General features: G+C 52.1%; 7 protein-coding genes across 7 annotated transcripts; 3 read left to right on the top strand and 4 right to left on the bottom strand.

The window, feature by feature from the left end:
- Positions 1 to 287: 287 nt before the first annotated feature.
- CTRU02_202678 (o-methyltransferase) lies at positions 288 to 1804 on the top strand (the record flags this gene model as incomplete). Its single annotated transcript, XM_036728840.2, has 4 exons — positions 288 to 811; positions 891 to 1072; positions 1155 to 1264; positions 1331 to 1804. 4 exons carry the CDS (start codon positions 288 to 290, stop codon positions 1802 to 1804), a joined length of 1290 nt encoding a protein of 429 aa, XP_036579355.2.
- Positions 1805 to 4778: 2974 nt separating this feature from the next.
- CTRU02_202677 (biotrophy-associated secreted protein 2) lies at positions 4779 to 5311 on the top strand (the record flags this gene model as incomplete). Its single annotated transcript, XM_036728839.1, has 3 exons — positions 4779 to 4815; positions 4877 to 5029; positions 5100 to 5311. The coding sequence occupies 3 exons, from the start codon at positions 4779 to 4781 to the stop codon at positions 5309 to 5311; spliced, it is 402 nt and encodes a 133-aa protein (XP_036579354.1).
- A 931-nt stretch (positions 5312 to 6242) lies between these two features.
- On the top strand, positions 6243 to 7975 carry CTRU02_202676 (putative h+-pantothenate symporter; the record flags this gene model as incomplete). Its single annotated transcript, XM_036728838.1, has 6 exons — positions 6243 to 6500; positions 6580 to 6791; positions 6846 to 7057; positions 7110 to 7286; positions 7341 to 7729; positions 7784 to 7975. The coding sequence occupies 6 exons, from the start codon at positions 6243 to 6245 to the stop codon at positions 7973 to 7975; spliced, it is 1440 nt and encodes a 479-aa protein (XP_036579353.1).
- An 820-nt stretch (positions 7976 to 8795) lies between these two features.
- CTRU02_202675 (uncharacterized protein) lies at positions 8796 to 9883 on the bottom strand (the record flags this gene model as incomplete). The annotated part of the gene is made up of 2 exons (XM_036728837.1): positions 8796 to 9586; positions 9658 to 9883. The coding sequence occupies 2 exons, from the start codon at positions 9881 to 9883 to the stop codon at positions 8796 to 8798; spliced, it is 1017 nt and encodes a 338-aa protein (XP_036579352.1).
- Positions 9884 to 10678: 795 nt separating this feature from the next.
- CTRU02_202674 (uncharacterized protein) lies at positions 10679 to 13158 on the bottom strand (the record flags this gene model as incomplete). Its single annotated transcript, XM_036728836.1, has 4 exons — positions 10679 to 10768; positions 10817 to 10983; positions 11037 to 12990; positions 13045 to 13158. The coding sequence occupies 4 exons, from the start codon at positions 13156 to 13158 to the stop codon at positions 10679 to 10681; spliced, it is 2325 nt and encodes a 774-aa protein (XP_036579351.1).
- Positions 13159 to 14024: 866 nt separating this feature from the next.
- CTRU02_202673 (TPR repeat-containing protein) lies at positions 14025 to 17099 on the bottom strand (the record flags this gene model as incomplete). Its single annotated transcript, XM_036728835.1, has 1 exon — positions 14025 to 17099. One exon carries the CDS (start codon positions 17097 to 17099, stop codon positions 14025 to 14027), a length of 3075 nt encoding a protein of 1024 aa, XP_036579350.1.
- Positions 17100 to 17734: 635 nt separating this feature from the next.
- Positions 17735 to 22505, bottom strand: CTRU02_202672 (GYF domain-containing protein mpd2; the record flags this gene model as incomplete). The annotated part of the gene is made up of 3 exons (XM_036728834.1): positions 17735 to 18054; positions 18110 to 22131; positions 22402 to 22505. The coding sequence occupies 3 exons, from the start codon at positions 22503 to 22505 to the stop codon at positions 17735 to 17737; spliced, it is 4446 nt and encodes a 1481-aa protein (XP_036579349.1).
- Between the last annotated feature and the right edge of the window lie 1023 nt (positions 22506 to 23528).

Here is a 23528-nt window from a genome sequence, read left to right as displayed (position 1 = left end):
TACAACACCAACTGTGAAAAGAACAAACTACGGGCCGGGCCGGGTATGATCGGGCTAGTCCTTATCGCTGAATCACGTACGTAACGAATTGCAGAGGTCGCAACGACTGAAAGAGGGAGCATTTTAGAAATTGATAAAATCGGCCGGTAAAAGGACCAGCAGGGTAGTTCAACGTGGTAACTACAGTTAGCATAAATAAGCTCGTTACACCTGTGCCTTCAAGACCTTTCGCTACATATAACCAGTACTTCACATACGCTACCTTTTAATTACTCACAGACCACATCATGCCCAACATCCCTACTAACGGCAGTTCGTCTGAGTGCAGTGATGGGGGCAATTTGCTGGCTCTCGCCAACAGCATCTTGCAGCAGACGCAGGACATCGTGGAATATCTACGCTTGAACAGTTACCCCTCCCCCACCTTTGCAGTGGAGTCCATTGATCGCCCTGAGACGCTCGAGTATTTGACGCTTCATGATGGTCTGAAAAGATCTCTAGAAGACTTGAAATACTTAGTTGAGGGCCCAAAGATGCACTTTCGTGCCCTTTGCTGCCAGGGGTATGAGCTTGCTGGTATTCAAGTGGCTCTCGAGTTCAACTTCTTCACCCTTGTTCCTGCAGAAGGACAAATTTCTCTGGAAGAACTCGCCAAAAGGTCCGGTGTTGACCTTGACAGAACCTCTCGCGTTGTTCGCTTGCTAGTTACGGAATCCATTTTCAAAGAACCTACTCCTGGTTACATTTCACACAACCCCAGTTCCTACCTTCTTTACAAAGACGAAGAGATACGGTCTACGTTACAGTACACGTAAGTATTTACATTTTGTCCGTAAACCGGGATCTTTTCGTAACTTTGCATCGCTTGTGACTGAACTCTACGACATCAGGACCGATGAGATGCTTAAGGCAGCTTCATCTACCGCCGATAACGTCAGGGCGTCTCCGGATGCTTATGACAGTGCCCTCACACCATTCTCAACGCGCCACGGCCTTCCAATCTTTGATTACTATGAGAAAGATCCCCAGCGTTCACTTCGATTTGCCAAGGCAATGGCCGGTTGGGCGAAGTGTAATGCTCACCTTTTCTTTCTTTTATTCTAAAGTTTGCTTTTCTTTCTCAAGGGGTCTCAATTTTGGCTGACTTTATCCAGTAAACTTAAATATCAACGTTCTGAAAGACTCATTCCCATGGGGAAACTTGAAGGGCACAGTCGTCGATGTTGGCGGCGGTAGCGGCAAGGTATCCATTACCTTGGCCCAGGTAAGTCGACCTTCGCACCATCCTTCCAATGTCGGACGGTGTGATTGACAGAGTAAATATCCGCAGAACTTTCCTAATTTGAACTTCATTGTGCAAGACTCTATCGACATGTATGCGGCAGGCAAGTCTCTCCTTACTGATGATATCCGAGACCGTGTTTCCTTCATGCAACATAGCTTTTTTGAGCCACAGCCCGTCGTCGACGCCGCAGCTTATATACTGCGTGCGTGTGCGCTCAACTGGTGCGACCGGGACGTTGTCACTATGCTTCGCGCCCTAGTGCCAGGGCTTGAGCGCTCCAAACCGAACACACCACTGCTCATTAACGACCTCATTTTGCCCCCTCAGGAAACTCTGTCTCGTAGCATGGAGCGCGGCTTGCGTCAGATTGACCTCATCATGATGGTAGGCTTTGGCGGTAAGCTGAGAACTCAGAAAGAATTTGAGGCTCTTTTGAGGCAGGCGGATGAGAGGTACGAAGTTCGAAGTTTTCGTCTTGACGGCCTTGTGGGACTGCTCGAGGTCTATCTGCGGCACTGAAGAAGGATTCAGCGGGCAAGGAAGAGTACAACCATAAGGTGACTTGTGAGGAGGCAGCCTCTTGTGCTATTTACATGTTTGGTCACAACGCGTTGGTCGCGTATTCTGTTACCTACAATCGAATTGCGGCATATAGTTCCCAGCGTATAAAATGCTTACTTGACCATGTTTAACAAAACCACAAGTTTTACCAATCAAGAGTACTGGCTCATTCTACTTGCCCGTTCCTTATAACCTTTGACTGGAGAGTCCAACAAGACAACAATACCTCAAGTCAAACGATAAAAATTGCGATTCAGCCTAAAAGAGTAACCGTAAGCGCCTTTTTGCCTGCCAGGGACGATGTATGCCCACTGTGCCACAAAGCCTTTTTTTAGTGGCAATAAAAGTTCAGGACTCATAGGAAATCGGAAATAAGATTGTATACATGCACGATCAGTCAAATGAGCTCAAAATGACTTTGATTAACAAGCCATCGCCTTAGAGGGATTATGGCTATATAGTTCAGCAGATCGAATTGAATCAAGATAATCTGTGGACCAGGTAGACCGCGGAAAACGTGGCTTGACTTGATTGTTGACGAATTCTCGAAGAAGCTTAGCTAGCAACCATCAAAGGACCAAACGTAAAGATATTGTATTTCAGTCAGGCTTGACTTGGTCACGTGGAACTAGTTGTTTGAATGAGTTTTTGATCAGGCTCATGATCTGCCTTGGTACGGCCCAAATCATCACCCAAATCGGAGAAAACGTCTAGCTTAGAAACAAAAATCCTACTACTATCTCCCAATCAAATTGAAACTTGAATCGATACCGGCAGTCAAAGTTCAATCTCCACATTATTTTACAGCAATATTGCAAAAGTGTTTCAACCACAACATCACATCCGCGCATTACAGTAAAGATGAGATCCAGATGTCTATTTTTCGCATCGCTGCTATTTGCCCTTAAAGTATCAGCAGGAGCACCAAAGAGAGTTGAATTTTACAAACTCCCTCAATGTGTGCAATTCTGCATCGAAGAAAACAAACCGACTAACGAGGCCGATAGATGGCAATTTCCAAGCCAAGGGTGGGAATGGTGCGAAATGACCGGTATCCGCCGGAACGATTGGTGGCGCAAGTTTGGCGAAAATTTGGACTCGTGCAAAGTCAAACACTGCAAATCTGTTGAAGATTGGTACGATGCGGCGCAGTGGCAGTGGGATACATGCGGGAGAGGCTACAGGACTGCCGACAGCCATGAATTTTTAAATGGGTTCAGAGATTCTAAATGGTGGCCAGTCTATGGAACTCCCAGGCCTCCGAGAGGCGAGCCGTCGAACTGGGTTGAAGGTGTGTAAACTCTTGTTAGGACATGGATGCGAGCAGTTTCAGTTGGGAAAAGAATCAAGTTTGTTCAACTCCCGCTCACCAAGCCCTGGGGAAGTTGATAGTTCTTCCAACGGTTGTATCTCTATTGCAACGATTTTATTTTACAAGGTTATTCTAGTCAGACTTAGGCTCCAGTACTTTCTATAATCCGGTAGGTTCCAATGTATGAGTCCCTGTTTAGACGCCTTGTAATGTCTCCACTACAATGACACGCCTGGGGAGTTTGTGGGTTGCCGCGATAATTAACGCAGTGGTTTCACCGGTACATCTTTTATAACATCTTCAGTTACCACGAACTATTTTTGGTTTGGTTTTGCGCTGATCATGAGTAGCGAGTCTCTTTTATTTTGGTGGCCGTGAGGTGGATTTAATGTCCACGCGACACTGCAAAGATCATTATCACATTCAACTTTTGAACCAAATTAACTTTTGCACCCTTTTGGCTATCCTTGAATCTTCTTTGAGATGGATTCCTTTGGTTCCTGACCCATACGAATTATCTAGGATAAGCAAGGACTTCCTTCACAAATTTTCCTCTCATCTTATGTTGTGTTTTGCCCACGAAGTGACGGAGGGGTGGGTGCCAAAGGTAAAATCCAACCTACTCCGTGACTGATCCTGGCGTCTTCCATGGATGGCATTGATTGAGCTTTATCCCTGCTCGGACTACTTCGCTCAATTGCCTGACAGCGACTGAACTCTACACACACACACTCAATGATGAATATGCTTCTTGAAGGTGTTGTTCCATCCCGCCTTGTCCTTGTGCGTTGGTGTTGCATGACTGAGCATCAAGGAGGCGTCTTAATCATCTGACTTGTCCCTCAGTCACTGACTTGTGGAACAGCTTGACCCCCTAGCCTAAGCCTTAACACTCCACTGTCGGAGACAACGTCACAAGCATTCATCCCATTCACCCATCAACATAAACTATGGGGCTAAGTTAAGTAGATCACTAGGAAATCATTATCGCGCAGCTGGTCTGATAAGACTAGAGACGGGACGAACAAGGACGTCGATCGACGAGATGGACAATTGAGGCCATTAATGATTCTCATATGTGCGCAGCCAAGCCAGTGATTTCCCAGCAGGTCTACCTGCATTCGATCAGTATACCTCTCTTCTGCCACCCGCTTTGCAGCGAACCAAGGACCACCTAGCCAGAAACGAGCCGATATACCCGTGTGCGGGATGATCATAGGGAATCGATACCTGGCACCGAAACCCCCCCCCCCCCCCTGACGACGTAATATGAAATTTCTGTCCGTAAGCGTTTGCCGAATTTTCTTGACCCCGGTATGTGTCGTACGGCAAAGCTGAGACTCGTCTGATGTCAGGTTTCACTGGCAAAAACCCCCCATAATAACCCACTTGTCGAAGCTCATGAGACGAGACGAGACTCAGTCGTCCCAACTCAGCTACGCTAAGAATAATGTTGTCAAGTCTGTTGACGCATATATAATGGTCGCCATCAGCTGAATCAAGTCTGACTTTTGCCTCTATCATTTCCCAACTACCACTCTTTTTCTTCTCCTTGAAGTTCCATTCATTATCGACCTGGCGTCGCTTTAATCTTTTTTTTTTTTTTCCCCACCAGTCAAAATGGTTCGCATCAACTGCGTTGCGGCTCTTCTTGCCGGTTAGAAACTCCCAGTGCCAGAAAGCTTTTAGACATTGTGCTAAATTTTCGTGATCGATAGTCTCCTTCTCTACCGCTCTGGCTGCGCCAGGCTCCTTTTTTAGCGAGTCGAGCCTTATTTCTGCCCGTCAAAACCAAAACTCGGGTAAAGTGACAACTGTCAACGCTGGCGCAAACGCTATTGGCAAGGGAAATGGCGGCCAATTTACCGTCGGTGAGTACCACTACATGCTTCCTCAGTCTTGTCGAAATATCACATGGCTAACGGAAGACTTAATCCACAGGCGGCTGCATCAATGACGCGGACTGCGGAAGCGGTTGCTGCGCTGGAGGTGCCGTCAGCGGCAGCACTGGTCGTGCCGGAGTTGGTGTGTGCTCTGGTAAGGGCGGTGGTGTTGAGTTCCAGAAGGGCAAGACTGGATGCGGCTTCCAAGATCCTAATGCGCAGCTTACTCTGCAAGAAGCCGCTGATCAGGTGAAGAAGCAGGGATTTTAGATAACGTTTCTTCTAATTCCTAGCATAATAAATACCATTTGGCGTGGAAATAAGTTTGAGTTGGGTTTACCTGCAAGCTCCGAGAATGATTTTGGAACCTGGGACGATGCAACACCACACCATGATGTCTGCAAGCATAAGACGAGCCCTTCACCTAAAGAAACCAAAAGGAGTGTCTAACATTTTTTTGTCAACGGGAGGTCTCGATAATGAACGTCTTCCGATTGGTCTGTTCCTGATGATAAATTACTCACAAACCAATAACGAAACGGAGTAGAGTCTATTAAATATGGCTGAGGGGTTCCATGAGATGCTTCCTTAGAAAAGCTTCATCCAATTGGTCAGTCTTTGTTGCATCTTTTCCTTGGGAAAGCTGCAAAGACCAGGGATTGGAGGCGATGCAAAAAAAAAGGAAACCGTCAGAGCCAAAATCTTACATTCAGTGTCTTCCAAACTTTTATAGTAAGTCCAGGGGGTTGAAATCACCGTTTGTAACGGATATCTAATTCTCTGCAATGGAAAACTGGAAGCCGCATCTATCCGTTTTAGTCAGTTTTGCATATGATGTTCTCTAAATGACAACTTATGGCCTTTTTTGTGAAGAGAACTTCGTCCAAATTGCTTATTCTACCTTACTGCGAGGCGGGGGGAATATTGAAAAATTGCATAGACTGATCGTCAAAACTGCGTGGTTGGAGTGGGAAAATAAGGACTGAACTTTCCTTTGTTCGTCCATCTACTCCGTAATCAAGCTTGTGTTAAGTGTCGCTCAATTAGGCGTAAGCGGGGTCCATTAGGTGAACCAAGCAGGCCTTGGTTGATCTGCCGCACGTGCTTACGATGGCGAAATCCGCAACCCCTCAAGACGACATCGTAACCTGTGGAACCTTGAACCATTTATGGAATCACAAGCGGCCGCACATCGATAAAAATGGCGGACGCAACTTCGGAGGCGTCGCCATTGCTTCCTGGCTCAAGGTCGTCGTCGCGTACTGTCTCCGGCATGGCGACAAATATCAAAACCGCCCTCTGGGGCCCGCCATCGGTCCAGCGCTCGCTGCTTATCAAGCTAGATTTCACCGTTCTCATCTACTTCTCAGTTGTTTGGTTCCTGTTCGGCATCAATCGCGCAAGCTACAACACAGCATACATTAGCGGCATGAAGGAGGAGCTCAATTTCCAAGGCAAGGTAAGCAGCTCCTTGAAACGGATCAAAAGTCGGCTGGACGGGCGCATTTGTGACACCCCTCTAACATCGCCATTCGTAGGACTTTAATTACATGCACACAATTTATCTAGTCACATATGCGGTGTTCCAAATTCCGTCAACTTCCTTATTAACTGTCGTTAAACCCCGATACGTATTTGTTGCGGCGAACACTATCTGGAGCGTCCTCACCCTGATCACATTTCGCGTATCCCACGTATACCAAATCTTTATTCTCAATGGATTTGAAGGTGCCTTTTCAGCTATCGTTTAGTAAGTTGGCATCAGAGCCTTAGAGAATCACAGAAAACTCACAACATATCTCAGCGTCGGCGCGCATTTCATTCTCGGGTCATGGTTTAAACAGTCCGAACTTGCGACACGCGCAGCAGTCTTCTGCGCCTTTGGTAATCTTGGCAACATGGCAGGAGGTTGGATCCAGGCTGGACTCCTAGCCTCATTATCAGACGGACCAATCGCCCCATGGAGACTCATATTCGTGGTTGTATCCTGCGTCACTATTCCATTTGCTGGTTTTGGTAAGTACCTGCGCATCGTTGTTGTGGAACATGGCAGACTGACATTTTGAAGGCTGGTTTGCTATCCCAGATTTACCAGAGCACCGCACAGCCAGATTTCTCACTCCCGAAGAGAGGGATCTGGCTGTGAGTCGCCTTGGACGAACAAAGACAAAGGACTGGGACCTGAGCGTATTTCGACGTGTTCTCCTGAGCTGGCAATTCTGGCTCCTCCCAACTGTTTTCATGCGTAAGGCTGCTTTCAGAGAGTAAACCATGAGATGATACTAATGTGCATGAACAGTGTATTCCCTCAGTGTTCAAACCATTGGTAACAACGTCATTCCTCTTTGGATGGCATCCCGTGGCTATAGCGTCATCCAGCAGAACAATTACCCGACTGCAACCTACGCGACGGGAATAGTTGCAACTTTCATTTATTGCGCAGTTTCCGACAAACTTCGCTCTCGTTGGCAGGCGTCTCTGTGCATTGGATTCACTTTCATCATCAGTAGCGCCATTTTGATTTCGGATCCCCCAGATGCCGGCTACTTTTTCGCCTTCTACCTGATGGGCACTACTTATGCACCGCAGGCGCTTTGGTACTCGTGGATGGCAGACCTGACGGCCCATGATTTACAACTGCGGGCAATCACGACAGGATTCATGAACTCGTTTGATTTTGCCTTTGTCGTGAGTGGCTCAGTAGCCCGATAATGCTGAAATTTCAGTCACTAATGAAAACAGACCTGGTGGCCATTGATCTTCTTTCCGGTGACGGACGCACCAAACTACCGAAAAGGCTATATCGCCAGCTTGGTTACAGGCGCTTTGACCGTTCCGGTGATCTTGTTAATTGCGTTTCTCGAAAGACGAGGGAAAAAGAATGGAACTGTTGCCGTCGATCGCGGTGAAGAGGCGGACACAGTGGCTGATTAACTTCTCAGGCAATAGACGTAGACCGAAATACAGTCGCCAACAAGATGGCCAGGATTCAGAGTTTACTACCATACACTATTTCTAGCATGATAAATCATAACTTGGTCAAAAACAAAAAGTATGAGTAGCTCACGGGCTTGGTACTCCTTATTTCGGGGAGAGAACGAGCTAGAAAGAAGGTATTTGGCATATAAAGGGTGCCAAAACTGGATCCACAATTGCCGGTGCTCCAAATGTGGCTTATCTCGACAGCATCTAAAGGATAACCTTGGATAAATCTTCAAGACAATTGTAATTTAACCGTTTACGGAAGCTCGCACAATAGAAGCTCACTGTTCGGGCGCTTTACGACTGTGTAGATGCCCAATGAATACGAGACTAGGGGCCCAACCGGCTTCTAAAGGCATATTACCAACCTTTTTTTTTTTTTTTTTGGCGCAGGTGCACCCACTATGTTGAGAATGTCATGCTCTTGTTCTCAACTAATCCTACGTTTTAATGTTTCCAAATAGTCTCGTACAAGACGGAACATTGGATTTTCTAGTCGACTGGAATGAACTAAAGAGGAGCTTCCTGTTACGCGAATTAGAGAGGAATACATGATTTCCTATCTAATGAAACCCCATCTTCCATATTCACAATGTAATAGTCCAAGAGTACCTGATTCACATGGCCATCATATAGCTGAAGAATACAAATGAGTACAATTACAAGATTCTCGTCGCTAATCTGAAAACCAGACGCCCTTCACATTCTTGAAGCGTTAAATCTACGCAGTTCATCCATGCTTAAAAGAGTGCGGTTAAGAAAACCATCATTCTCAGATAACCATGGCCAAAAACACAGCACCAGATATACCAACTACACTCCAACTCATCCGAGTAGAGTAAAGGGCAGCAGACGTGCCGGTTGGGCTTGCTGGGCCCGCCGTGGTCCCAGTGGAGGTTCCCGTAGGCGTGGGCTCTTCATCAGAAGACGTTGTCCCATTCGGCCGCATGCAAAGAAGCTGTGTATTATTCTTACCTTCGTGGGCATAACCAACCATCATGACATGAAGCTGGTCATAAAACTCGGCGTACATTCCAGGTGCCTCCGATCCATTTACGACACCGGTGCTACGTCCGTAGAAGCCGCTACCACTGTAGCGTGTAGTGTTGGCGCTGCCGTCTCGGAGTGCGGTGTAGAAGCTGCCATCGATTTTCCCGTGAACATCGAAAGTGGACATTGAATAAAGTTGCAAGTCCAACGCGCTGTTGCACTCGGGGATACGGTGCCACTCCAAGCTCGGATCCACACATTCGTTCGAAGATTTGCTGTTTGACCCTTTAAGGATTGCTTTAACGCAATCTGGCCCCAAGACCGACTCGCAACCGTTGCCGTTGCCTCCATCTGTAGTCGGAAGGCCATTGTCGCCGTATGGGGATATGGGGCTCACGATTGAAGTGACGCAAAAGGAACCTGTGAAGTCTCCCATTGCTTGAGACATATTACCACCCCCAGGCCATTCAAAGTCGTAGGATATACTGATGAGATGAGGATTGACAATGCTCTCAAGGTCACCCTCTAATTGGCCCTCTAGATGGGGAAGCGCGATATCGGTGACGTTAATGCCTACAAAATGAGGAATGCGGTCAGCCACGTCTGATGAGCTCGGCTTTGTCAGCTAGGAAGCAGATCCTTACGCCATGTCCAGTCAGTGTCCGTCTTGTCGAAAAGCAAAGAGAACTCTTGTGAATTCGTTGTGTTGGGGCGGGTGACGGCATCTTTTACAACGTCGGCTGAGCGGCCCTCAAGTCCATAAGGAATGGATCCGCCAAGGATAGCCATGGGCCCTGTCCAGTCCTCTTTGATAATCTGGGCCATCGCTGGCGAGCCCAGTAAAAGGAATGCAGCGATCGGCTTCATCATGCCAAGTTGGACGGCGGAAGGCGGAACTAGACGGAACGTTAGACAAAGTATGGATATTAAGCTTAGTTAGGTGGGAACTTCTTCCATTCCTCGCCTGCCCATGGGGTTTTTATTTACTGCAAAATTAGAGGGCTTAAGAGCCTAGCAACAAAATAGAAGGTCATTGGGCGTAAGCGAGCGTCTAGGGGTCGCAGCAGCAAACGTCCCATTGTGGCTGAGCAGTCAGCCTAGGCACGGCCAAGGCCTCTGTTAAGGGTAGCGACGAAGAGGTTTCTGAGCTGTGCCGCCATGGCGCTTATGGTGGGCGAATGTAGTCCCCGCTTGCTGTCTGGAATCGGTTGCTCGTGTCATTTTCAATCAATCGGAGATAGGCTAAATGGGCAAGGTTGATTTCTCGGTATTTGTTCTTTCTGGATAATTCATTGCAACACAGACTCTCTTCATGTGCTCATACAAACTCGGTAACTACCGCCTATAGGACGGCCTATAACAGGTGCGGAATGAGGCTAGAGAGTTGATCCGCATCAGCAGGTTGGTTTCAACATGATGATTTTTCAATCCCTGAAATACACCAGAAATATTAGATTCCTAACGCATAATAATGAACAACCTCTAGATAAGCCTCAATAAGCTTCATACTATGTAAAGAATTTCCCATAATGCACTACTCGATGCAAGACACTCCAAAAATTCCAATTATCCTCGGCAAACCCTATTCTGAAGATGAACGCTCTTATCCTTACGAACACCTGATACCGTGTTTTAGGTGTCATAGTTTCTGCTCCTCTCGTTCTCCTAGTTCATGTCATCATCCTCATCCTCGCGTTCTTCATCACTTCCATCATCAGACTCATCATTAGACCTGTTCTTCTGAAGTTCATGACTCTGGTTCAAGTCAGTATGTAGCCGCTTCTCAATGGATTTGGTAATTACCTCTCTTCCACCATCAGTATTCTGCAGCTCCTTCATGCTGTAAATCTTCTCGGGAAGCTCTACGTCCTTTGGCGCAGTAATGATGCCAAACTCCACGAGTCCGTCAAAATGGCGGCCCCACCAACTCCGACCGTAGAAGCCGATAATGCGCTCGTTCGATTGCACCTCTGTTCATCGTCAGCAAATGTCTCACTGCCGCGCAGTTTTTCGCATCACCTACCCAGAGATAAAGTCTCCTCTTCGTTACCGTCACCATACCCGGACAGAGCACCGCCAGACTTGCCGTTGCTGAAGTGAATCCTCATACCAGAAAGGACGTGATCCTCCCTCGCAACCTCAATCTTGACAATTTCCTGTCCCTTGGGCACGGGTACATCCTCCGACGCATGTCCGCCGAATTCGTGCTTACGACCACTGTAAGAACAAACCCTCGGGCCGCAGTTGATGCGTTTGCCATCCGGGAAATGCACATATGCACCGTCAAGAATGCATCCCGTTCGGACATCAATGCTGGACGCATGTACGATTGAGCCGTCTTTCTTCTTCTTCGTGAGGAGAGTGGACCAGGTCCAAAGGCGATCATCTGCTGATTCGACACCTTCTGACGCTTCAAGGTCCTTTGTCATGACTGAGCGCTTTGAGAGAACGATACTCGAGCCAGGAATGCGAACGGTTGTCAAATCAAAGATTTTCCATAGGTTTCCGATAGTCTTGCTCTTGCCGTTCATACCGACGACAGCAAGCTTCAAATCATCTTCTCGAGAGAAGCGGGACTCAAGTGTCTTGAGGCTGTAAAAGACCTTGTTGCGTGGCTCGGCGACAGTGGGAGTAGGCTCGGCGTCGCCGTTGAACTCGATGCTAGCTACACTGGCAGCGCATGCTATCTCGATGCCGGCATCGTCCGTGTCGATATTGACAACCGAAACTATCGGAGCACTCGAGCGAGCAGAGGCTGGGAATTTCACATCGCCAGGTAGCCAGAAGTGACTCAACATTTTGAAAGATAGTGCGTCCTTCAAATCCCAACGTGCCTGGTTTTCCGTTTCTCCGTCGACCACGACGATACCCTGCTCTTTGAAGTGCTGGGAGTAGGCCGTCTGCACGACAAAGTTACGCGGCCAGCAGCGCGAGTAGCCACGGGCCATGATGCCCGTTGTGTGTGGTGCGCCAAACGCGTGTCCGACTTCATGCAGGAAAGCGCCCTGGCCGATGGAGCAGGCTTCCCAAAGGGAGTCGCACTCGTTGTTGTCGTTTCCGACGGTTTGCCCGGGGAGACGTGTGTCCAGGAGAGATGAAGATACCTCTTCCAGGAAGCGAGGCCAAGAGTACGCCAGATGACTTCCCATCATGCCAAGGGAGATACCCTGAGGGTTGTGGCAGCCGAGAGCAGCATGGCCGAGAATGAGTTTCTTGTCCATGGAGTAATGGGAGTCGAGAATCATGCCGGCGACGATGGGCTGAGAAGACGCCTCGAAAGGTGCGCCGTGCTTACCCAGTGCGGCGAGGAAGTAGTCGAACAGCTTGTCGCGATTGCGCCCCGACTCGTTCTGCTGTGCAACGTCCTCGTCGCGAATCTCTGCCGTTGTCTTGTCGGACTGGATAATGTGGACCTTGGCGGTCGATCTCATCGCGCCGCTTTCTTCAAGGGCAGCGCCGTGCAAGCTGCTTAAGAAGGAAGAGCTAGTTGTGTCGGCGGTCCATTCCTCCTCCAGTCTGAAGGATCGACGACCGAGGCCCTTCATGCGCATGTCTTCGGCAGTCAGAGCCTGCCACATGTAGGCTGACATACGGAGCTTGGCGATTGCGGCGTCGAGGGAAGAGTGGGCAGAGGAGATAGGTCCATACTTGACGGGCGGACAGTCGATGAGGAGCGGGGAGTCCTTTGAAACCATGATAGCGAGGTGCAGAGCTGGAGTTTGGAGCAGGGGGACATAGTTCAGCGTTAACTCGCTGGTAGCGTCTTCGGCGACGTTGTTGATGGTACGTCTGATGGAGAGCTTGTTGATGCCAGGAGAGAGCAAGGCAATGACTTTGAAACGATTGTCGACAACTGGCCAAGTCTGAGTTGGGAAGGTTGAGTTGGCGCCATCTGTAGCCTCTACAGTTATGAAGGAGCTGTTACCAGAGCCGCGGGTTACCTCTGTGGTGTAAAGGCCTTTGATGATAACGCAACGCTTGAGGAATGGTTGTTAGTCTAATTCGGTTGACTTTAAATAGAGTCCAATTACCTGGTGAACAGTCTCTCTATCGTGAAAGTTCTCGATTCTGAGTATACCCTCAGACATGGGTTCATCCTCGAGCGTCACGCGCTGACGCTTGGGAAGAGGAGTTTGGACGGTCATGTTGATTTTTAGTATGGAGGTGATGACGCTAAGTAGACAGATGAGAAGACAAATTGAATAACACTATGAGATGATGAAGATGAAGCTGATGCACTGCATTTCGAACTGAAATTCATGAGATGAGTTGCCGTTTTTTATATCTGAATCGAGACTTACATGGTCCAGACTTCTGGTGATGGTCTCGCCATGTTGTTAGGCAGAACCGGCCTCTGATTGGTCCGTGTCTCCGCCGCCGCGCCGCACTAGCCGACCTGCCTAGACACCCATGCCTCATCCCTGTGCCATCGTATTTTACAATCTTGGTAGATAGTTTGTTGTTTGGTGGTTTGTAGGGTTGGAGGTTGGTTAGCTGGTAAATCTTTAGGCAGCACTACATTTAACAACTGAAGGAACTCGAATACACAGGTTTGTGAATCAATATATGTGCACAACGAAAGGGGCATATCATGGACGAAGAGTATTGGTGATGTTCACGGTCGAGGTCCAGTCACGATGCTAGCCTGGGATTATCCCACTAGGCGATGGTCACTTCTCCAAGGTTATTGGCTATGGAGTATGCTCCGGGAGATCTGGTGCAAGTTGTCACCCAAAGTCTCTGTGAACTCTTGAAATAGTCACGATGTTTCGAGAATGCTAAACCAAGAATGAAGAAAATGATAGAGCAAGAGGGTCCCAGGCAAATTGCAGCGAAAAGCTAAATGGACATTTAAAGTAGGAATCAGAAAGCAGCAAGTAGCCGCCTTGATCAATTCTATAGCATCCGTTATGCCTCCGTAGAGTAATCACCTTCACTCATACTCAACAGCGAGTGTATGCAAGTTGGCTCTATTCTTTAAATATCTTTCTTTTTAAACGTGATTCATCATCTACAACTTCAACCCCTCCATCAACCCCTCCAAAATCCTCCACTCCTCGCTGCCCTCCCAGCTCTCCTTTCCACGGCTCATGACACTGCGAACCGCATTCCTCGCCTTACCCCTCCACTTGCTCCCCACGCTCTCAACCTCGCTGCCAAAGTTCTCGAGCACACTAACAAGCTCGTCCGTCCTCGCAACAACGACCTTCCACGCGCCGGCGTCAACGAGCCAGTTCTTGCTCTGATCAACGCCGCCGGACCCGGCAGAAGAAGCAGACAACCCGCCACCGGCACCGGCGCCCATGGCCGCGCGCCAGGCCTTCTCCGCCGCGTCGACGGCGCCGGCGTAATCCCTCCTCCACACGCGCAGCTGCACGATGAGCTCCCAGAGTTCGGAGCGGGTGGTGATGAGCGGCACGACGCTCTCCTCGAACAGCGCGACGACGGCCTTCTCGACGGTGCCGCGGGGCGGCGTGTACACGCCCTCCTTCTTGGCATCGTCCGTCTTGTCCTTGGTGAGCAGCGACTCCTGCAGCAGCGCCCTGAGGACGTCGTCGTCGAGCGCGTCCTCCGTGTTGCGGATGCGGATGATGGCCCGCATCGCAAGCACCATGTCCGTCACCGCCACCGGCCTCATCCTCGACGCGAGGGTGAGCACGTTGTCCCAGATGCGCCAGTTGTCCTGCGATATCGTCGCGCCGCGCTTATACGCCGCCAGAGACTGCGACAACAGCGTAGCGGGGTCCTTGAGCGTCTTCTCCTGGTGCTGCTGCGGCTCCTCGTCTTCGTCTTCGTCATCTTTCTCGGACTTCTTCGTCTCGTCGTCGTCCTTGTTGTTCTTCTTCTCCTCGATCAGCTTCTTCTTCATGTCCTCTACGGTCTCGAGGTACATGCTCCAAAGCGAAGAACCGAGGTTACTCCACGTCCTCGCGTCTTCTCCGCCGACGATTTCTCCGGCAGCGCCGATGGCGCGGCTGTATGCCTCCGCGGCATCCGGGAAGTTGCCCATGCGGAGGTTGATGTCGCCCAGTCTGCTCCAGAGCTCCGGGCTGAGACGGTTGCACTTGGTAGCGAGCTGGTACGATTCCAAGGCCTTTAACCAGTCCTTCTGCTGGAGGTAGTGCTCTCCCAGGGACTTTTGCGCGCGCGCGAAGCGGTGCTTGGAAATCTCCCACGCGCGCTCCCAGTGCTTCGGCTCGTTCTCCAGGTCTCCGAGAATGCAGAACAATCTCGGCGCGTTGGGCGGCGGCGGCACGCGCTCCGGTCCGGAGAAATCGGCGGGGTTGAGGTAGGTGACATCCGACTCTAGCTCCTCGGCATCCGGATCGGCGTTCTCCACGACAGGCTGGCCGGTCTTGTGGAACAGACGCCAGCGGACGACGGCCTTGGCCTTCTGCTCGCCTCCGCTGCCGCGTCCGTCTTCGTCCTCGGTTGCGGCGCTGCTGGCGAGGCACAGTGCGACTTCGGCCCACAGACGCAGACGCTTGAAGATCTCGAGAGCAGATACGAGCGATCCGACGCCGGCCCAGGAGTAGGCTAATTCGGATTCCAGATGCCATCTCGGGGGCGAGGAAAGGGCGTGGATGTACTGCAGACGGACGTGTGCGGGCGCCGACTCGGTTTCCTTGGCGGCAGGGAAGAAGGATGTGGGCTTTTCCACCTTGGACGTGGTCGGGGCCTCACCGGGAGCGCTGACTGCGATGGCGGGAACTTCGGGCTCGTTGGCGACGTCTTCGGCTCTGATCTTGGTAGGCTCGGAGGTGTCGACGACGACCTGGTCAACGACAGCCTGCATCTGAAGAACTCCACGCTCGACGGTTCTGCTGCGGTGGACCTCGATACGAGAACGGACGAGCAGCGCTTGGGTGTACACCTGCCAGTTGGTCGGCTTATCCGACACCACACGCACGGCATAAGGGAGGACCTCCTCCGAGGTCAGGGTATCAACAGGTGAGAAGGTATCCTTGAGCGTCGCCTCGGTCAACAGGATGATCTGATCCAGAGGAGACAGCCGCGGCTGGTCGTCGGGAGAAAGGTTTGCCAGGGCAGCAGGAAGCCCCGAGGTGGAGGCCGCCAACTCGCCGTGTTTTCCAGTTGCGTCCTTGGAGAACTCAATCTCCTCCAGAAGGGTATCATCATTCAGCGCAACAGCCTCGGGTTTCGTCTCTGCCTCGTTGTCCTCCCCGGAGCTTTCCTCGGGTGCAGTGTCGCTCTTGGCCAGGACAACAAGCTGACTGGTGCTCTTCTCCTGGAACTTGGTCCTCTTACCAAGCGCACCAGAGAGCGCGTAGGCAAACTTGTTGAGCTCTGCGGCCTCCTTGAGCGCCTCTCGCGCCTTGTCATCGCGGCCGAGCATGATGTGCGTGTTCGCCGCCTCGAGCAGGAACTGCACCTTCTCCTCGCGACCCCAGGGGTTCTCACTCGTCGACCAGACATCCTCTTCAACGATCTGCTTTCGGACGGTGTCGAGACCGATGTTAATCTGCTCTGCCAATGTCGGGACGTCGATCCACTGCGACGCCTTGGCAAAGTTGGAACCAGGGCCGAGGGAAGGTTGGCTGAGGAGCTTAAAATGCCACACATTGATTCTCAAACGGGTCCATGGAAGGCTGAGGCGTGTGGAAGAGAGGTTGAGCACGGCATCGCTGGCCGAAGAATATTCTGCAAAAATATAGCGGGTGAGGGCGAAGAGCTCGATGTTGGGGATGTATGGGTAGGGTGAGACACCATCGACCTCAAGAGCCTTCAGACTGAGTCTCCTCAGTGTCTTGAGGCCGTCTGCCGAGCTGTCTGCGGCGGATAGAGCATCAGTAAAGAGCACTTCAACCTTCTCGACGGCCTCCAACACGGGTCCCGTAACGTTGGACTGCAGAAAGGCGTTGAGGGCAGCAAGACCGACGGCGATTTCGTCTTCAGAAAGTGACTCTTTTGATGCAGAAGTGGTCTGTGCTGCGAGGCTGGAAGTGAATCTGGTGATGAGATCCTTGGCAACGGAGGACGTCAGGACCTCGATGTATGCGCCATTGTTGACCCTTGAGAGCAGGGAGGCTCCCGTCTGGTCGTTGTTGGTTTGCGAGTCCGCCATGATTGGTCGTCGTCGTTGTCGCAAACTGAGAGATTTCGATTTGCGATATGCGAGATGTCGAGATAGTGTGTCTCTGCCCCGCGGCGGGGTATTTTTTTCAGTCGAATACCCTTGATTTCTGCAACAATTCACCTTGAAAAAATATGACGAATTTTGCAGGGTTTGAGAATTCGGATATCAGTCTGCTGATAAGTTTTGATAACAGACACTTTTGTCTTTTCTGACCGTTGGGTGACTCAAACGGCGTGATTTGTGATGTTTTGCTGCCCTGTGAAATCGAAATTTCCATGGTGGGGGCGGGGCAAATTTTCACCCGCTATCATTTTTACATAAGCAGCTCACCGATAAACTCACCGAGCCACTTCATCACACTTCTTCAACTCCACTTATCTCACCCTACCTCATCTCATACACTCACTCATCTTCAAAGTCACAAAAGGCACATGAAAACACACAAGACTTTGACAATGCTACCCTATCGCTTGCACTGGCCCGCTACATCATGACAGCCAGTCATAAAACCAGTAATCATAAAATACATGATAACGCTGTCCAAACTTTCTCGAACATCGCTCTGCTAGTAAAATACGTGATTACGGTCGCACGATTCCTCCGCCAAGATCAAAAAGACATCTCTAGTTCTTCTTGCCCGCCTTCTTACGGGTAGGAACGACCTTGAATCCAGCCGCCTGAATAGCCGCATCTCCCGCGGGGGACGGCTCCTTGTGACCGCCCTTCTTGGCAACCTCGTTCCATCCGCTAGAGGAACTGCCCGCCTTAGCGTCTCCGCCGGTGCCCTGCTTCTCGACGACACCCTTATCGGCGAGCCTCTTGCGGCGGATAAACTCTTCCGCAAAGTGCTGTCCGTGCATCGTCTTGGAGTTGGCGTAAATGGCATCGGCAATGATGGTGCTTTCCAGAGGGAGAATCAGGAGAGTAGAGGCAAATGTGTCAACTGCAGGGTCGATTAGTACTACGTTCACGGCAGGATACTTTTAGGTCAGACTTACTGTCAACGCCGGTGATTCCTCGGGACAGCTCACGATTGAGCCACTTGTTGAACTCGTCCATTGCGACGTCGGTCTTGGCAGGGGGCGAACTGGGTGCAGCAACAGGCTTGGGCGTGGGCTTCGTAGCGACAACAGGAGCGGGCTTCACGCCAACGGTGCTGGCAGAGCGAGTCTGCGCGGCAGGACCAGTAGGCACCTTGACCTTACCACCAGCTCCGACGGTAGCCCAGCCGCTTCCCGGAGGGGGGGCGGGGGAGTTGGCCTGAGCAAGGCTGGCACCGTTGTTGGGCTTGGGACCAAGATCAGCATAGCGCTTGCCAGCGGCAGCGGTAGCGAGGCCGGTCTGGACGGCGATCTCCTTTGCCTTCACCTTGCGGAGTTCCTCCTCGCGCTGAATATCAGCGAGCGTCTTCTGCTTACCAGGAGTGCTGGTGCCAGGGGTCGACTTGACAGGACCGGGCTTGGTCCACGGGCTGGCAGCTCCGACTGGCGAGCCGTTACCCCAGGTGCTCGTGGTAGGGAGGCCAGTGGCAGAAACGATAGTCTTCTCGCGCTCACGGAGAGCAGCGGCCTCCTGCTCGAGGACCTGGCGGCGACGCTCGGCAGCAAGCTCCTCAGCCTTGGCAGCCTTGCGGGCCTCGGCTTCCTGAATCTCCTTCAGGCTGGGACCCTTACGGCTGGCAGCCTCCTTAGCCCAAGGGGCCAACGGGGGCGGCTCGGTGGCGGAGCCGGTGTCAGGCGTTCCGGTCTGGGAGCGGTTGTACTGCTCAGGAAGGTTGGAGCGAGCGCGCTGAGCGGTAGGGGCCGGGAGAGGGGTTCCAGAAGTGGGCAGGGGGGGAGGGAACGGCATGGGAAGACCGGCGGCGGCGTTCTTGGCGGCGGCAGCAGCAGCTTGAGCCTTCTGGACTTGTTGGGTCAGAGACAACTGCTGCTCTTCCTCCATAATCTCCTTCATTCCAGGGGCGGGAGACCTGGACTGCTCCTTGATGGGAGTGGCATGGGCAGCAGGAGCCGGGGCAGGAGTCTCCTGTTCGGGGCTCTCTTCGACAGTCTGCTGGGCCGTCTCCTGAGCCTTCTGAGAATCATGCTCAGCGCGGAGATCCTCAAACTGCTTGAGGCGGTCACTGAAACCCTCCTCGTCCTGCTCGAGCTCCTCAGTTCCGGGCAGGTTGCTACGAAGGCTGCTCTCATTTGCAGGCGCGCCGATGGGCTGCTGAGTGAACATGGAAGCAAGGTTGCTAGGGGCTTGGACACTGGCAAGCATCTGGCGCTCGCTGGGGTTCAGCGTCGCGAGATCTTCCTCGCGAAAGTGGTCGAGCTGAGCGCCGCTGGAGGCCTGGTTGGAACTTTGCTGGATGGCAGCGTCAAAGAATCCTCCAGAGGTAGGCCCAACACCGCCACCGATGGGAGGTTGTTGAGGGTGAGCACCAATAGGAGAAGAGATGCTTCCGAAGCTAGGTTGGCTCTGCAGGCTGTGAGCGCTGTGCTGGTGGTGGAGACCGGGAACACCAGGACCTTGGTTTTGGAGTCTAGAAATAGCCTGCTGCCTCATCATAAAGTCTCGCTGTTGAGCCATCGCCTGCTGCTCCTCCTGCTTCCTACGCTCGAGGTTGTTCTGCTCCTCTGCAGTCAGTGTTCTGCCAAAGCTGGGGAAGACACCGCTGAGAGGAGGGATAACACCGGTGCTGCCACCAGGTGAGAAAGGGCCAGCCTGAGTGGGGGGCCCATGAGGAATGCCAATCTGGGGGACCAGGAAAGGCTCTCTCGAGTTACCGATTCTCCTGATCAGCTGACCAAGAGGCTCAAAGTCGGGGTCTTCAACCTTCTTGACCCTAAGGTCAGGTGTAAAGAAGTTGGCCTTGTACCAATCGTTCATTTCCAAACCGCTGAAAGGACCCTGGACCTGTCCCTGGGGATCCAGGTATACCCATCTCATACGATCGGGCATAACCATTTGACGAACCTGGGTCGAACCAAAGTCCGCACCAGAGGCGCCAGGAGTAAATGATTGAGGGTGTCCGACACCTGCGACGCCTGCGACACCTGCGTGAGAGGGGTCGGCACCACCGAAACCACTGTGCGTGCGGGTAGGGTCAGAAGGGAACATCTCCTCAAAGATGCCGCCACGACCACTGCGCAGAGGACTACCAGTGTCGCGCGGCTGAGCGGCAAAGTTGCTGCGGCCAATGGCGCCGAGGGGGTTGGCCTGGCGCAGATCGGGCAGCGAATCGCTCAGGTTCTCCTGTTCGTGTCCCTGCATCTGAGCTTGCATAGCAGGGGGGAAGAGAGAACCCAGCTTGCTTCTGCCAATAGTTCCAGCTCCTCCAAGGCCGCCGGCGCTGGGGGGGCCAAAGACGCCAGCTCCGATGCTCGACAAACCGGGAGATTGAAGTTCAGTGCCCATTGGGCTGAAGAGTGAGTTGCCAAAGACACCGCCGAAGCCACCACGCTCACGGTCAGGAGTGCCCGTCGACATGGGGAGTGGCCAGCCGGATGTGTATCCACGAGGACCAGCACTGCTGGTCTGGCTGCGATCACTGCCGTCGAAAGCGTGACCAGGGAAGCCACGTGACAGAGAGTTGAAGCCGGCATTCTGTTCAGCACCAACTCCACCACCGAGAGGCTTATCAGCACCGGCATCGTCGTGGGATTCGCCGCGATCGGCGGGCGGGCTGCGGTAAGGGTTTGTCTCGGCAGGGCTTTGCTGACCAGGTTCCTGCTCGGCCTGGCGGCCAAGGTTCAGGCCGGACATGCCAAAGTCCCCAGTCGATCCCTTGACAGGCGTCTCGAACATTCCAATGTTGCTGGGGTTAGGAATGGCGGGGGGGCTCGTGTCTTGGGCACCACCCAGAGCCGCACTGCCCGACAGTCCATCGTCTGCTCCAAAGGGATCGGTGTCGGTGCGGGGGCGGGAGCGCCAGGATCGAGTTGCCTCGGGGGTGGATGCCTCGTTCGGTTTCGCGGAACTTTCGGTGCCCTCCTTGTTGATTAGGTTGGCAAAGCGGCTACCACCACGAGCTCCGCTACCGATCGTAGAAGTGGGGGTCGGCAGGGCAAACTGGCCAAAACTGCCCATTCCACCACCACCACCGCCGCCGGCGCCGGCGCCACTACCACCGGCAGGTGCCTGGGAAGAAGCTCCCCAAAGAGAGCTGATGTTGGCACCCATCGTGGGGTTTCCGGTTGTGTTGCTCCTAGTCAGATTGCCGAAAGGTGGTTTGCCCTGGGACTGGGACTGGGCCTGTCCAGGGTTTTCGTCGTCGCCCGCCTCCTGCTCCTTCACGTCGTTATTCTTGCGGCCAAACAAGAACGCCGGGTCGTCGCGGGAAAACCGTGCAGCACTAGGTGAAGCAAGAGCACCGCCGCCAAAGGGATTGGAATCCGTCGTCTCGCGGCGTCGGGTTCCCGGTCTTGAAGCAGATACCGGAGATGAAAGTCCATATCCGGCGGCGCTACCGTGCGACAGGGAAGCTTTCCGTCCATTCGGTCCAGGCCCTTGGTTCCCTTCCTTATTCTGAAGAGGCGGCTTCAGAGGAGAGTTGACATCGGATGCGAATGCCTGTCTCATATCAGTCTCGGTTGGCTGGCTGTTGGTTCCTTGGAGCCAACGCACCTTTTCCTCCTCGTCAGATAAACCAAGGACGCCTACAGGATGGCTATCGCCGCGGGTGTTCCAGCAAGCTGCGGGATCTTGAGAATTATGGTTATTATTGCTCTTGCCCCAACCCCGCGTAGCATTTCCGTTTGTGTGTCCCGGAGTCCATCCCGGTTCTAACACGCCGGAAGAATCCGATTCCGCCGCACCGTTTCTGAACAATCCGAGAATTGATTCCTTCTGGTACTGTGAGGAAGACGGGTAGTCATAACTGGCGGCACCCGGGGTCTGCGGAATCGCGCCGGAGTCGACGTTTGTCGTGGCGAACGCATTTTCGGATGAAGCTACGGGTTGGGACGCTTGGCCGGGGGTCGTCGAGGATCGTCGGAAAGTCAGAGTGCCGTTAGGTCTGCCGTCACGTCGAGCCCTGCGTCATGAATTAGTTTTGATGCCGAAGGAGGGGTTGTTGAACAAAGATGGGATATAAGGTCGGGATGCTGTGCTGTGCTGTGCTGTGACGTTGTGGCAAGGCTGAATGATGGAGTAGACTCCACCGACCGAGCTACGACGAACGCAGCTAATGCAAGGAAGAAAAAGCGATACAGCATCATGATGATCGCAGGGCCATAGACTCCTACTGCAAGGCGACTATGCGCTTGGGAGGAAGGAGGGGGTAAAGGGACAAGCGGCCACTCACCATTCCCCGCTGCCTACTCCGCGTCCATCATTTCGACCGCCTCTCGCGTTGGCGTTTTGGCCAGCAGCGGCCGAGGCAAAGCTCGATGGTAGATTCGAAGGCATGGCTGATGCGCAAAAAAATAATGGGAGGGCAAACAAGTTTGCTGGCGTTGAGCAAAAGTTGGGGTTGCAACAACGCGCAGGTTGAGTGGGATATTTTTTTTAGGATCGGTATTTGGTCTGATCGATCTTTCGTGGACAAGGGCACGAAAGGGATTCTTGTTAATGGGTTGATTTTGTGTCGCGCGCGACAAAAGGTTGATGATACACGGTGAGTGATGCGTAGTACAGATAGCTGATGAAGGCTTGCTAAACGATGGGTTTGATCGAGAGACCGAGGGGTGGCGGTTCGCGAGCGTATGCGGTCGTCGTGCGAGGGTGGTGAGGGTGAGCTGTCTCGTCGAAAAAATCAAAGGTTTGAAAGGAAAATTGCCAGCTCGGAAAGACCCACGATGGTGTGGACCAGGGAGAACTGTGGGAACATTTGGCCGCGCTAGACCTAACGGGGACTGATCCGGGGTTTCTCCGGTCCCGGCCACACGTTTTCAAGCGCAGTGCCGAATGACGTTGATGAGTCCTTGACCCTCTGTGTCATTGTGTGCATTTCATATTAAGTCTTTGTTTTTTTGTTTCTTTTTTGATGTCCATCTCATGAGTGTTCTTATCTATTCAAATTTGTTTTGTTTCTTTTCTCATATTTCCGGTTTGTATTTCATTTTGTTTTCATAAACTTGCAGAAATCATACTCATGTGTGAACCCTTCTTTCTTCACAGCTGCTTGCATCCCTAACCCTCTATTGGTCCAATGACGGAAAATCACGTCACGTGGTACGTCACACGTGACCCCGCACTAAACTTAGGTACCACTCTCCCCCTCCCCCCCAGGCTAGGAGGGCCAGTCCCCATGCCAATTGATCGGGCTGTGCTGCAGGGCTTGGGCTGGGATGCCACTTGGATCGGGATGCTAAAATCCGGCTAAGCTTCAGGGGTCATCCCCTAGAGCTCACTGATGTCTACAACACTCCTTCTAGCCATCATAGCCCATTCTCCTTATCCTTCTTCATTTTTCGGGCTCGGGTGCAAGCA

This window comes from Colletotrichum truncatum, assembly GCF_014235925.2.
Source record: "Colletotrichum truncatum strain CMES1059 chromosome Unknown Contig_0001, whole genome shotgun sequence".
Taxonomy (NCBI): domain Eukaryota; kingdom Fungi; phylum Ascomycota; class Sordariomycetes; order Glomerellales; family Glomerellaceae; genus Colletotrichum; species Colletotrichum truncatum.
This window is presented reverse-complemented; position numbering and strand designations above follow the sequence as displayed.